We start from the raw sequence: 14,514 nt of genomic DNA on the forward strand, positions 1-14,514 counted from the left end.
TTCTTCAGGATTTGTATCAGTGTTATGGGACTAAATTTTCCCTCCAGAATCTTTTAGCCCAACTATGGTTCCTTGTCCTTCATATTTATTCCTCCTCACACTTTTAAGAAAGAGTCTCAGTTTGGGTTTTATGGATTTTTATTCATTATGAGAAATACTGCGGACTTTACGATCCCGTGTAAACCTCTTAGATATTTAATTTTAGTCTTCAATAACCTTATTAAGAAGGTATCCTGCCAAAGGAGCAAAATGCATTACATTTGCTATACCATGTTCCTATGAGTGGCTGATTTAATAAGGTATGTTCCTGGCTGCGTTGCCTGCCTGCCTGAGCTGCTAAAACTTAAACATGATTTTCAGTAGAACAAGCTTCTAACTAAACAGTAAGTATAAATTTAATTGAATAATAATATAAAAAGCCCCCTTAGCATCAATTTTTAAGGAACATGTATGCTGTTTTAAATTTATTTGTCGTGACTACTCTAGGTGTGCAGTATTGTAAAGGTTTAGCTAGTCACTGGGTGTGTAGCATTTTGACAGCTCTTTGCTCAGTACAAAGGTGACTGTGTGAGTGTGAGTGTGAGTGTGAGTTTCTATATTTTTGAAAACGTCATACACACGCCACACCTCAACATTATCAAAAATTAATACGAGTGCTAGCTGGAGGTTTGTGTATCATTATTGACTGCGCTGACCAGCTGATTGTAGAGGCCAAAGCCGCCATTGAGCATGGTATCAGCTATCACGAAGGGCACGTTTACACCCGAGCTGACCCAAGCCGATAATGCCTTTATTACGTAGCCATGTGTATTTCTGTTTTCCCTTAATCTGTATATGAATCTTCACTACGTTTGTCTGTTTATACACTCATGTACTGGGTAGGTAGACCAGTTTGGACCAGCTGGCCCTGTCGCTGCATTCCATTTCTTTCCTCTTCAGTGTCAGCCGTTTGGTTTTCAGTTAATTTGACATTATTCGACCCCCCCCCCCCCCCCCCCCCCCCCGATTCTGTTTGGAATGTCAGCCACACACATGATTTCTGCACAAGATGTGCGAGTTGCCTGTGGCCTGTCATGGGGGGGTACCCCTGAGGTCAGGGCATACTGCAGCATGTCAGAGATGATAGCGGTGGTCAATTGAGGGTGACAGTATAGATCGGAGGGGGGGGGGGACTTCATTTGGTTATGGTGACTCTCGTGTCCCCACCTCCTACAATACCCCTCTTTGTGAATCCCCAGGCCGTCAGACACAGGATGACCTACCCCCCCCCCCCCCACATTGTCCCCGTGTGTCAGAAGTATGCTTCTCACATAATCAGAATGGCCAGTGGGAGGGGGGTGGTGCTGAAGAGCTCAGAAGGCAGCTCTGCTGTGCTGATGGAGCGACTCACCATTGCTGGTGGGGGGAGGGTGGGAACACAGAGGTGGAAGGGTAAAGGGGGGCGGGACTTGGGGGGGCAGCGTCCAGAATCCCCGCCTTCCCCAGGCAGCTGACATTCTTATCTGACAGCTTGTGCTGGATGTGGTAAGATTGTAAGTGGCTCTCCCCCCCACCCCGCTCCTCAGCACCAACCCCCCTCCTCCCCCCCCCCTCCCCCCGAGGTATTGTTAGCCCATTCCTTTATAGTATTCGGGCTTGGCTCTCTGCGTGCACGGGGATGCTGGCGGTATGAATATATCATTTCCACAATAGCGCAGCAAGTGCAGTGCCGCCATGAAAGCCCAGCGGGAGAGACTGAGAATTCCGGGGCTGACACTGGAGTGAGTATTTCCCTCTCTTGAGCCTTGAACCGCAGCCTGTCTCCTTTTATAGCTGCCTACCTTTGTCTTTCTTTCTAATTGTTATGGGTACAGTTGCTGCTGGTGGTGCAGGCAGCTCCACTGCAGCCGAATCTGCAGGAAGCGCTTCTCATTATTTTGTTTATTTGTATGTACACCGCACCTAGCTAGCGGTAGCGGCAGCCCGCATCTCTGACCGCTAGCTTAAGTCATCAGGCTGGTGCCACTCCGTGACGCAACCTGACCGTTCCGCCTGTGCCGATACCGGGCTTAATCGTCCCGACAGTGCGCCAGTTATTGGAGCTGTTTGGCAGCAAGCAATCGATGCTTTAGCCGGTGAAGTAGCCTGACAAAAGGCCCTGTGTTGTTTGTGAATAGGCTCGCCTGAATGGTAGAGAATTAAGGAGAAGCTCGGAGAATTATGTATTGTCAGCATTTAACCTGGAGCCTGCGGGGTTCTCAGAGATGATGTCCCTTGGATGTAGCCGTCCCTGTAGCATGTTTACATTTGTGCTCAGTGCGGAACTTACACCGCTGATGGTGTTGCCACGGAGACACATCTGCACACATCAATACAGTGTGCTGCAGATTATATTGTTTTGTTGACGTGGAGCTGCTCTACTACGGCAGTGCATTCTTAATTTCAGCTAGTTTAGTTACCGTTTTATGCAGTTAGAGCATTTGTTATGTGTGAAATGAAGAATAGCTATGCATTTTGTTATCTACATTATTACCTACGTATAAACTATATTTGTAAGATCATGGGAGCAGAATAATAAAAATTAATCTGAGAAATGGTCGGAGCTTGAGGTGCCCACATGAGCATGACCAATGGCTTCCAGTTTATTGAATCAAGCTGTAGCTGTCATTTGCTGCAGTCTCCCCGAGCCGCATTTAAGAGGGTTGCGTTTTTGCCCTGTTGTGGTCTTACCTCCTTCAGGTAAGCAGGTGACCCTCTGCTGGCAGAAGTCCATGACCTTCGTAGGTTTATCAATCTAGCCAGTGCCTTCAAGTTTAAGGGAAAAAGGATTTTATTCTAAGTTATACGTTCTGCCCCCTTTTTAAGTAGCATGGTAAGGCTTTCATGAGACGTGTCACCTGCTCGCTTCAGAAATCATGTTCATGATGGTCCATATTCAGGGAGGTTAGGTCTGAGATTAAGAAGTTGTTGCTGTCCATTGGGTCATGTGAAAGGATTACTGTTTATGAAACTCAATTTAACTTACAGCCTCACTCCAAGAAGTTTGAGCCCAACTCCCACAAGCCCTTGCAGTCCATGCAGCCCGCTGCACGCTTTTCATTTCTGGAGGTAAGAGCAAGCTTCTATGACACGCTTGTTTCGTCTGTGGCTGGCAGCTCCTCCCCAACTCGTATGTAGAGCTGTGAGTTCACACCTGAGGTTGTAACAGTGTTAGTGGTTTGTTTTTTTTGGTGTGTGTTTGTGTTTTGTTATTGTGTTGTTATTGGCAGACAATGCCTGGTGATCCAGTTTTGATGATGGTACTGCAGTGTGGTCAATTAATTTGATTCTTTGTTTATAAGATCATACTTCAGTTGTTCCTTTTATTTGTTTAAAACAAAAAATAAATCTGAAGAGGCTGTATCCTTTGATATTTTATAGGTAAGGTATGAGAGGGATCTTACTATAATAGACTGTAACTAATAATGCTGGGGGATTTCACTTGTTTTTGTTTGAAGATTGGAATGCAGCAAGTTGGTATGGTACAGAAGCAGAGGGACTGGGGAATGGAGGGCACTCTGGCCAGTTTTAGGGTTAATTAACAGCCTGATCTCCAAGAAACTTTCTTGGCTGTTGGCTTTGACAGACTGGGCCTGGGTTGCTTTATTGAGGGTTTCCTACATTTCTCACTTTGCAGACCCCTGTGAATGGGCCTTTGTTTCCCACGCCTGGGTCCCGGCTTTCAAATATGAAATCTCTCATTGAGAATTGTTTGTTGTGTCGTGATTAGCTGGTGTTTACACAATAATAGTGTTCTTGTGGTCAGCTTTGATGGGTCATAAAAGTCCAGATCGCTGAATGCAGCCTTTTCCCAGGTAAACGTAATGTGATTTGGGAAAGATGTGTTGTACTGCTGCCTGTGGAATGTATCAAGGGCATCATGGGCACTGTGTGGCAGTTAATTCTGTATGATGTCTGTAGGTATGTTAGAAATAACTTTTGTGTTATATTTTGGATATTGGGCAGTTAAATATTGTGAATATAATGACATTGTTAACTGATGATTATGTCAGTTGATATAATTATGAGTATTTGGACCGTGTGTCTGAAGTTTATTTAAAGCCAAAGAATACCTAACTTTGTTCACATTGTTCTGTAGATCTGGACTTCTCCATTCCTATAAACAGTGACTCAGCAGTCAGTCTGGTAATGTGTGTGTGTGTGTGTGCGTGTGTCTGTGTGCTGTGGCCCCATAATTAATGAGAATCCCTGTCTACTGCTGTTGTGGGGCTGTCTGCACATTGTTTGCATTCAAATGAGAAATTTGTCTGTTTTGCAGATGAGTTCACAAAAAATTTTGTTTGATATGGTACGTCTTACCTTTAAAACTCGTTTGTATGTGTGCTACAGGGCTTTTCCGAATATTAATATTTTTTTTTAATGTCATAAATGCAATCTTTCTTGGAACTCCTTATATTTTCAGTGATGGTTTTTCTGCCCATGGACATACACTCTTGTTTTGCTTTTATCTATTACTGTGTTATTTTTTTGTTCCATTCATACTGGAATCAAATATTTATGGTTAATGTGAATTGTACCGGAGGTTGGAGTGGGATGCAGATTGGACCTTTTCAGGACCAATGTGGAGGTGAATCAGACTTTGGGTACATGTTGCTGTGACCCATTTATAGGCTTGGCTGGAGGCCTGTTCTCATCATTGCTCGATGATCCCTTTATCACACGCTTGTCCCGGTTACGCCTCTGTAGGGTTGTTACTGTGCCATACAGCATTGCTTACATGTCAGCGAGGAGAATGCTAATTGCGTCAAATGGCTACAACCATGAACCTTTCAGTGGCAGGTTTAAATGTATAAAATGAAAAACAGGATGCAGTATGAGGTAAATATATGTATTTTTTTCCCCACAGTAGATACGTTTAATATTCTCAAAAGTGCTATACTACTATGTAGCTAGTTGGTAAGTTGTTGTGAGCAAAGTTAATACATGTCTGGAATTTCTATTTCATTTCTCTGTTTTCATTATGCGACTTCTTCTTTTGGGGGGCGGCATGGTGCCCCCTTCCATTCTCACACCCTGTTTGTGATTCTCTTATCTTCATATTCACATTGTAAATAATGTGTATACAGTAAATAAAGTGTCTGCACTTGCACGATGTCCTTTGTGCTGTTGCGTCCTTTTCATTATAAAATTCCGGTCAATAAGAAAATAATTTGTTGATTTTTTTTTTTTTTTTTTGATGAATAATATTGGTAGTCGTTAACTGGCATAATTGGAACAAATATCTTTTCTCTCTTTGCGTGTGTGTGTGTGTGTTTGTTTGAGAGTGAGTGTGTGTGGGGTGGTCTGTTGTCACTGGAAGTTTGTAAATGGGGTTTAGTTTGTGAGCGAATGTGCTTTTACTCTGAAAATGGATATTATCACAAATGGAAGGACTGGTTCAGTCACAGGTGTTTTCGGGAGATTGCCATTTTAAAAGTCCAGCAAAATTACAAATATGTAGCACAGCGTAGGTAAAACAGAGGAGAGATGTCCAAAAGGGACAGATTTAATGATATGCATTTTGGTTATTACACTCCATTTCAGAATTAATTATAAGCAGATGTTTCCTCTCTAAGGAATGTAAATTTGAGCACAGGGGTGGAGAATAAACACATCAGGAGTCAGTCTTCTGCACTCTGCCATACCTGCCTGTAGCTGGGCTCTCGCCTGCCTGTGGCTGAAAGCTTTTTTGACCTTAGCATTGCAATAAAATTGGCAATATAATGGCGCACAGTGCATGGCATTGTTTTCTTTATTTTTTAAATAAACCTTTGCAATAATTATCCCTGCCATCAATGTCCCTGTGAACTATGACATTATACATGGCCTGCTTCAGTTCACTTTAGCCGTCTATAGCTTCCTTCAGCCTGCTTTAGCCCACTCTAGCATAATCTTGGCCGTGCAAAATACATTGTTTTAATACTTTTTTTTTCCCAGGTGATTATTTTGAATTATTATTGCATCTGCCTAATAGTTAGCCTGCTCACAAGTATACCTCTTCTAGAAATATCTTAGTTACATGTGCATAGAGGTGTTGTAGGGGCATGGCAGATTCAGGGGGCTGAGCACTTTAGAGGTCCCAAAACCTACTGCTTCCCTCCCACTTGACTAAGTATATTTAGATGGGACCAATGCTAAACTAAACAGGGGGCCTATGGTGACATTTTTTCTACAGCGCCCCCTGCATGTGCATCTTGTTAATCAACATTGTGCGGATTCATTCAGTTACCTACATACATACTTTTTTCCTCATTAATGCAATCTTGCGAGCTGCTAGCAGTTATTGAATTCCTCATTAATGGTTACTTTCTGTTTCCCCCCCTGTCTTGTGTGAGGGTAGAGCTGCGTTATCTTAAATTTATTTGACACTTGGTTTTAAATTCCTTTTAAATACTGTTAAAATAAGCAGTTGTTTTTGGTTTGTAATGAAACTGTTTATTTTTAACCAGCGAGTATTAAGTATAAGTACTAGTATTACGGAACGGTCTTGCGTTGCTTGTTACGCATTAGCCTTCATATAGCAGTGACCTTAACGTATGTGTGATTGAACCCATTTTGTAAATGAGGTTGAAAAACATTTGGGAAACAAGACAGTGTTATGAGGAGCTCAGCTAAAACTTGTAAGGCTAAGAGCCAAATGTCTACCCAGAAAAACAGCCAGACTGCCGAGTTTGAATCTCTCAAGCTATTCTGTTCAATTCTGGCAGTTTAGCATAGTTTTGCAGCTGAGAGTTCAGTCAGACTCATCAGGCTCAGACTGAATGAACCCAAGGCTTCGTGCAGTTTATGTCCCAAGAACAAATGCCATTTTGCATTTTAAATGAGCTCTGTGGTCATGCTTTTCCAATATATTATCTTTCAAAGTAGGTGGCCCTTGATTGTGTATGACTGTGGCCAGGATAAGCAATCATAACACGGACAGATGATGTAATTTGTTTGGTTTAAAATTAAACACCAAAAAAAATTTAAATAAACACCTTCTTGGAAAGTTTCCTTTTGTTTTATAATTTTAATTATTTGGTTCTGTTTCTGTTTTTATTTTTATTTATTTTTGGCTTGCATGAGGCAAGAAATGGGACAGTTGTTACACAACTTCCATGATTTAACGTATTATGGGTGTAGTTTCAACAAGTAAAGGTACGGGGCGAGTAGTGTTATGGAAACATGGTACAGAGGTGCACGGGTGTACACGCACACCTTCTGAAAACCTCAGAGGGGTTTGGTGTGGCAGCACTGCTCAAAAGACACGATCGTCATCGATTTGGGCACAGTATCCACCCCTGGAGTCTGCTTTAGATTAGATGTTTCAGAAAGGCACATGGGCTTGCTTATCTTCCACAGACCGGCACGAAGTGCTCTGTAATCTTAGACCTGAGTCACGTTGTGTTTGGCCGGAAGAGCATCGGCCCTCTACAAACAGATCCCATTCCCTGGGAGTGACTTCCAAGTTTAACTCCTGAAAACGTTCCACTTTCCTCTGAATGGCCTGATCAGGTGAGGGACAGACCCCGAAGTGACGTCACTGTTTACATCCTGGTATATTATCCACACGGGGATGTGTGTCTGCAGGTCTGTCCCATTCTCCACCCACAATGCACCAGCACGGAGCATGTCGCTTCTTTCTGTCTGCACCGTTACTATCAGTGTTTCGCCATATTGGCAAGAGCGCCTCTGAAGTTTTGAAAAAGAATAGCAGTGCTTTATGTTCTGGTTTTACATTGGTCTTCTCTGTGCCGAGCTTTCAGGATGGACATCCATGAATCTGGAACGCTCCAGGCCACCCCCCCCCCCATGATCATCAGAGGACTGCTTTCTCTGACACCACCTCTCTCAGGGAGCAATCAGAACAGAGGCCATTATCTTCATCCTCGGGTCCTTACCACCCCCCCACCCCCCCCGCCCCGCCCCCCAGGCAGAAAAAGAAGCCAGATTGTATATCGCAGGTCAACAGACTTCATATTCCTTAGGTAATCCCTGAGAAGAATATGAAAGCTGTAAATACAGCGGGTTTAATCTCGAGTAAACATCAGTGCTGCCCAGTTTGAGAGACGCCAGTTTTAAGCCTGAAGCAAGGCGGTTCCTGCACTTTTGTGTCTTTGAGCCGGCGTGGGGTGAGAGGTCCTGTGCGCACATGTAGCCTCGGAGTTTGGGCTCTGAGGCATGTAATCGCTTGTTTTTACTGCGCAGGGGCGGTGCCAGTCCTCACCAGTTTGTGCTTGAGACACAGAGGTTTTTGTGAGATTGAGCATTAAGGGGTTGTTATTTTACAATGTGCAATGTCCATTTCTTACAGGAGCCTCATAACGCGGCTTATCTGCTGAGCAGCCGGATGAGAGGAATCGGGGGGGGGGGGGGGGGGGTGGAGGCAATGCGAGCTGCTGTCAGGCACTCCTGAGGCAGACCTGCTCACTCTGCGCTGACACGGGGGGAGCCAGACCACAGGGCAGGGGACTCCATGGGGGAGGATCTTATTTACATTTCAAACAAGCCTCCATAATTCCTCCTGGGGGATTTTGCAGGGGAGTCAGATCGGCGAAAGCTGTGGACATGTTACAAAGCACGTTGCTGACGCAATGCCATTCTCCCCTCACACCCCCGTTTAGAACATGAAGTGGTATGGTCCTGTTAGATGATATGGAGCATGTTTAGCAGAGACAGTGTTTGGGATATGGATCAGACCGATTGAGGCAGGCTGGAGGGGGGGGAAATCACAAGTCAGCTGTGCAAACGTGCCGTGTCCTGGCATCCGACCCACAGGGTCGAAGCCTCCCTGGTGGATTCTTTGGGGCCCCCGTCGACTGGATCGTTGCAGTCTTTCCTGTCAGACTGTGCATGTCGCAGCTGCTTGCAGATGTGCCGGGAACGATCGAGCGCTTCACTGGGAGCGCTGGCGGTGAACCTGCATCCGCTCACCATTTGTTGGCACCTGGTCTCCTGAGATCCCTGCCGCCACTGCCGGGCTGCTGGCATGTTTCCCAGGTCATGTCCGACTCCAGCTTTTGGACTGTCCTCTCCAACTTTTCCATGCCCCATTTCCTCACTGGAGCTCGACTTCGCCGGTCTAAAAGGTATTGATCTAGACAGTGTGTTACCATGGGATTTGGAGTGCTGAGGTTTTTGTTTTGTACTTGGTTTGTTTGCTTTACCTTGGGTCTTATTCCTAATTTTGCTGGATGATAGCAGCAAGATGGAAAAAACATGTTTGGGTGTTTCTCCATTGTGTGTGGTTCTTTGTCAGCTCTGCGGTGGCTTCCAGTTAATGTTTGATTACTATCTATACATTGTTGTTCCACCCATGTGCAGGGAACAAAGGATTTTTGCAAATAAGTTCGTGGAGACACCAAGATTGAATTTATTAGAAACCCTTTGTGTATTTGAGTTTTTGGTATCTGTTCTGAAGATTATTAGAAGACCCTTCCACCCAATACACTAATGTCACTCATCTTATGCCAGGAAAGCTAGAAAATCCATATTTTTAGCCAGATGCTGTTATTGCCTTTCATCAGGAATTAGCTGTCCCCACGTGCTTCTTTCTGAGACTTTTTGTTTTCTGGCGTAAATGGTTTCCTGTGGTGTAAGAAATCCCTATGAATGAGAGGGAATGACTTTCTGTACCAGTAGCATGACCCCAGAAGCCCTCTTCCCCTCTGCAGAGTCGCTCACTCTCTTGTACAGATGTTGAGGTGTTGCTCTGCGCCGAGGCCTCCTGCCAACCTAATCAGCAGCCCCGCACTTCTCAGCTTACTTTGTCGAACTGTATTTATTTATTGATGATTTCCTGACCAGCTCACAACCTTCCCCTCCCCAGGTCGTTCTTAGTGTCAGTTCCCGGGTTGGTGCCTAAATCTGCATGCCCTATATACTATTTCCTTACAGTTGAGCTGGAGTTGACGAAAGCTAGAGATGCTTTTATTGATCTGAAAGGTGTTGTGAGGAGAGAAGATCTAAGGGAGGTAGTTTTGGGTGGCCAATGGTCAGGGGTGAGAGATGTGTTGAAGGTGTTTTGTACAATGGGATAACGGATTACTGAAATCAGTGGGAATGTTTGGCTGTCTCGGTGGTGTGCCTTTGACAATGCCAAGACAGACAGTGGCGTGCGCCGTTTGTCATGCCGGGATGGCGGCCTGCTTCAGCAGTGTGGCTGTGTGGAATAACATGAGACAGTGCTCTTATTTTTCATACGGGATGCCAGCCATCCTGACTATTTATCTGACTCCTACGATTATATCCTGGAAATAATCACATGCAGCATTAGTTCATTCCCTTAACCAGACACCAGATCGTTCAGTTGGTCTTGTGTTGTGGTTGAAATTGACATTTTAATCTTGCTATGGTTGGCCAATAAAAACGCTCTCCTTTTTAGCCTGTGTGGTTTGTTTTCCTTTGGTAATTGTATCTTTATCAAGGTGGTGAACTGCGTGGTGATTATCTCTTCGGTGTCGCTCAATGTGGGAAAATACCTCTTGACTTGGTGCTACACTGCTACTGCTTTAGCAGTGAGGATCGCCCTGCTCTCTGCACATGTTGGCCTCTGGCTCTTCAGCCTCTTACTGTTGTGTGCTTCTATTGTTTTGCCCTTTATTTTAAGTGGGCAAGGGACTTAATTGTAGGGCTTACCATTTCTTGAGGTGTCATGGAGGTTATTTTCAAATGGCCAATGGCACAAATATACAATGTATAATTTTCTATTATATTTTTAAATTTGAAATAATGTCTTGTATTATTGACCTTATTGAAATCTGGAAAGCATTAAAAACTAATAAAGTTTTATAGATTTTCTTTCCACAATTATATTAAACTTTTGCTGAAACTTAATACAAGTATGTTGCTGATTTACTGATGATTAATATAGCCCTTTCCTTTAAAAAAATGTTTGTGTTGAGTTGCTGTTACCAACTTTACGCACCAGATGTATAGTGGTTAAGCCTGGATGGGAACTTTGACTTGGAGCCCTTCCAGTTTAAAAGTACTATTTGGAGTGTCAGCTTAATGATACTGAATTAGCCATTAAAAGTGGATTTTGATGGTATTTTCTGGCATTTACATTATTTACAATTCCGTCTGTTGAGCAAGAGCTCAGGTTTTTTTTTTTTTTTATCTGAAAGAGGGAACCTCCCCTTTGGGGCATGTGACATCCTGATATTCCCTGTCTGTATGTGTGGGAGAGCTGTGGGAATGTAAAACGGTGCAGGATTTACTTTTGCATCGCTCTTTTGTTGCTGCCTTGTTTATCTGTGAGGTATCTGGGTGCTGCCGCTGTCGTTTGTGCCTTGAGCACGGGTGGGGTTATCTGTCGGTAACCGTGAGATTACACACTAGGGCCCGTCCACGGCCAAGCCAGAAGCCCGGAGTCCCGTCCGTCGCGCTGGCCGCCCTCCAGCATGTGGCTCAGGTGGCTGGCGGCCTCTTGTGTGCTGATAGCTCTTGACATCACGCTGCATCTTAAATAAGTAAAATCCAATTGAAACGATGAATGGAAAGAAGAGAGCTGGCTCATCTGGGCGGGACCGGTTCAATCTCATTAAGGAAGTGCTGCTTATGGCTTTTTCATGACCTTACAACCTGCGTCATTTAATGCATGTAATGGCGTGTACTGACGGCTCTGCGGCAGCTACAGCCTCTGCAGTGTGTCCATTAAAATCGAGGTGGTCTGGGTGACCTTATCTGAGAGTGTGACATGGCTTAAGGTCCTGGGTGCTAATAATAGCCCCGTGAGTGACGCTAGGTGGCCAAAGGCAGAGTGCTGATCACTGTACGTGTCCCTGAGCACAGACCCAAGGAACGAGGTTCTGACTCACAGCACTCTTCACCAAACTAGACTGGCTATGACACCAAAACGGATGGGAATGAGCCAGACCTGTCTCAGTATAGAAAATTATTTAATAGGGCTTCCATTGCCCATAGTCGTGTGTGTGTGTGTGTGTGTGGGGGGGGGGGGGGTGGTGCATGCCCTCTTGTGGACTGGCATCTCGTCCGGGGGGCACCCCAGCACTGCCAGGGATTGGCTCCAGGCTCCCTCCCACAACACTATAATGGAATGGATGGGTGGCTGTGCAGGATTCAAAAAGAAATTTTTATTTATGATCTGTGTTAAGGTGGATAACTTGTAAAGTGTACTGTTGTTGTTTTTTTTTTTAATTTTGGTGGTGTGCCCCTTAGTAAACCTCAGTAACCCCTAAATGCCCCTCTGCACATATACCAGGTGTTCAGCTGGACAGCATATGGCTGCAGTCTTTACTGCCCCCCCCCTTCCCCATTAGACTGGATGTGAGCATTAGGCTTCGGTCTGTTGTGTTAATGCCGTGTTAAGCGTTGTCCCCACGGTCTAGCACTCAGTCGTGGCAGGTCAAACACACACCCACACTCTCGCACACACTACTGAACATGCGGAAGGGGCAGGGCCACTGCCTGAGTTTCCCACACTGCTGCAACAGAGCATGTTGGCCTACTTGTAAATGTAACCTCCCCCCTAAACTCCTTTGTCCTTCCTTTGGATTAAATACATCCCACGACAATTGCCCCCCCTCCACACTCCTGATGGTGTTTCTCGCTATCAGTGAGGCAGGGCCCCGTTTCCGTGAACCCAGTTGAGAGATTCTTTTCCAGACAAAAAACAGCGTGGGGTTCACTGTAACTCTGAGACCCTATAATCTGGATATGAGAGCCATTTATTCTTTCCTTTACTGCTAAAAGGGGAATATTAGCATATGTTTATGGATATGGCTTTATCCTTCTGCTGTTGACCCTAAATGGGGAATTCCCCAATAAAAGCCAGGTCCATTGCAAGCATTTTGTCGTGTAGATGAGTTTCCAGAGCCTCTCCGGTCCTATCGGTCAGTCCTCTGAGTCAAACTGTCTTCAAAGTAGGCCTGATCCCACAACACGCATACTATAAATAAAGGCAGTTAAAGGTGATCTGCTTTGCACACGTCTCCTAGATGTTTTTTTTACGGTCGCTGTCATGATATAAGTATTGCACAATTTTCAAGAAAGGCCTTCAGGTCGGGGTTATCGGTTCTGCTTAGAGAGGAGTGGGTTTAAGGAGTTTTCTCTCTCAATGTGAGTACCTGCTTTATCAGTTGCACTGAGCTTTCCGGGAAATCATCTCTATTTGAAGTATCGTAATGCGTCTGTCTCATTTGCCAAGTGGGAACTTAATATGCCATCAAGAATTTTGGTCCATGAGCCTAAGCAGGTGACCTAAATCATTCATGTGTATGATTTGTCCAGTCACACTGCACCATTCCAATCATGTTGAATAAGCTATAATGAAATTCTGGTGAATTTAGGAGTACAGTATAATGCAGGTGGTATAGAAAGGTGTCACTGTGCTCTATCACCTTGGTCAGATGTGGATATACCAAACTGGAATGAAAATGTCATAATATGGTGAAAGTGTTCAGTGTGCGATGGGTTTCATATTCAGTCTTTTCTAGGAAGTTGCTGAAGTTAACTAGGGCAGCATTAATAAGGAGTATGAATCTTGTTCCTCAATCTGTAACCCATCATCGAACCGCTTTTTGGCTGCTTTAAGGGACCCACTGTCTTTGTAAAGCTAGACATCCTCTCTGGTTATGAGGCTCTCCAGTCACTTTAAAAACATTCTGGGAAGAATAAAACCCCATCACTGAGCAACTGGGACCAGCAGTGAAACTTCGTGATGGTCTTTTCACGCTCACTGACGAAACGATGCTAGAGTATTCGTTCTCTGAAAGGAAATTCTCAGGTGTAGAGGATCCGTAGGTATTTTCAGGCCAGTTTGCATTCAGACATTTATCAATGTTATTGTTGATCACTGCCGAGTCACAGTGAGCCTGGAGTCTATCCTAGGAATTACTGGGAAGAGGATACTCTGGATGGGATTCTAGTCCATCGCAGGGCACCCACACACAACGGACAGTTCAGAGCCATCTGATATGTGATGCATGCTTATGGACAGTGGGCAGAGACGAGAATAACGGGAGGAAACCAGCGCAGACAGCTGGCATGTTTGTAATGTGTGCATTTGATGGTAGATACTGCAGCTTGTTTGTATATTTTGTTTATAAAGGATGCTTGACTCACACAGACAGCCCTGCTAACTGTGCCTTACATGGAGTCTGTCCAGACCAGACTTTTCATATGTGAGTCACCCCGCATGGCAGAGCCAATGTGGGACCCACAGCAAGGTTTCTGCTGTGACCTCGGGCAAACATCACCTGGCGTTTAAATTCTACCATTTTCTGTCAAAGTACTAGTTATTAGTAAGCAGTATAGGTGAGCTGTTTTAGATGTTTGAACTGGGTATGTTAATTATTCATGATATTCTTTGGTGTTTATAAAAAAATGTATTCATCTTCAAATAGTTGATGAACGCCTGTATTCTTCTGCCTCCTATTCCACTGGAATAACATTCCTCTAATGTTACACCAGTCTTATCCTGCATCCCATATTTCAGTCCGTGCTGGGGTTATGTAATGCTCAAGAACTCGAAATTAGAAGGAATTAGATTTGCAC

General features: G+C 44.5%; 1 protein-coding gene across 16 annotated transcripts in view; it reads left to right on the forward strand.

Annotated features, from left to right (window-relative positions):
• mast4 (microtubule associated serine/threonine kinase family member 4) overlaps nt 1-14,514 on the forward strand; it is a 102,487-nt gene that overhangs the window by 55,306 nt on the left and 32,667 nt on the right. For 6 of the 16 annotated variants that reach the window (XM_049019508.1, XM_049019514.1, XM_049019509.1 and 3 more), the window contains exon 5: nt 3,007-3,087. The exons of 6 other annotated variants lie outside the window; for them this stretch is intronic. In XM_049019508.1, coding sequence (XP_048875465.1) covers nt 3,007-3,087 — 81 coding nt within the window. Of the gene's footprint in view, nt 1-1,630; nt 1,761-3,006; nt 3,088-8,604; nt 9,087-14,514 lie in introns of those variants that run through there. 4 more of the 16 variants (XM_049019520.1, XM_049019518.1, XM_049019519.1 and 1 more) reach the window with 4 other exon arrangements.

Source organism: Brienomyrus brachyistius, chromosome 7 (genome assembly GCF_023856365.1).
Source record: "Brienomyrus brachyistius isolate T26 chromosome 7, BBRACH_0.4, whole genome shotgun sequence".
Taxonomy (NCBI): Eukaryota; Metazoa; Chordata; class Actinopteri; order Osteoglossiformes; family Mormyridae; genus Brienomyrus; species Brienomyrus brachyistius.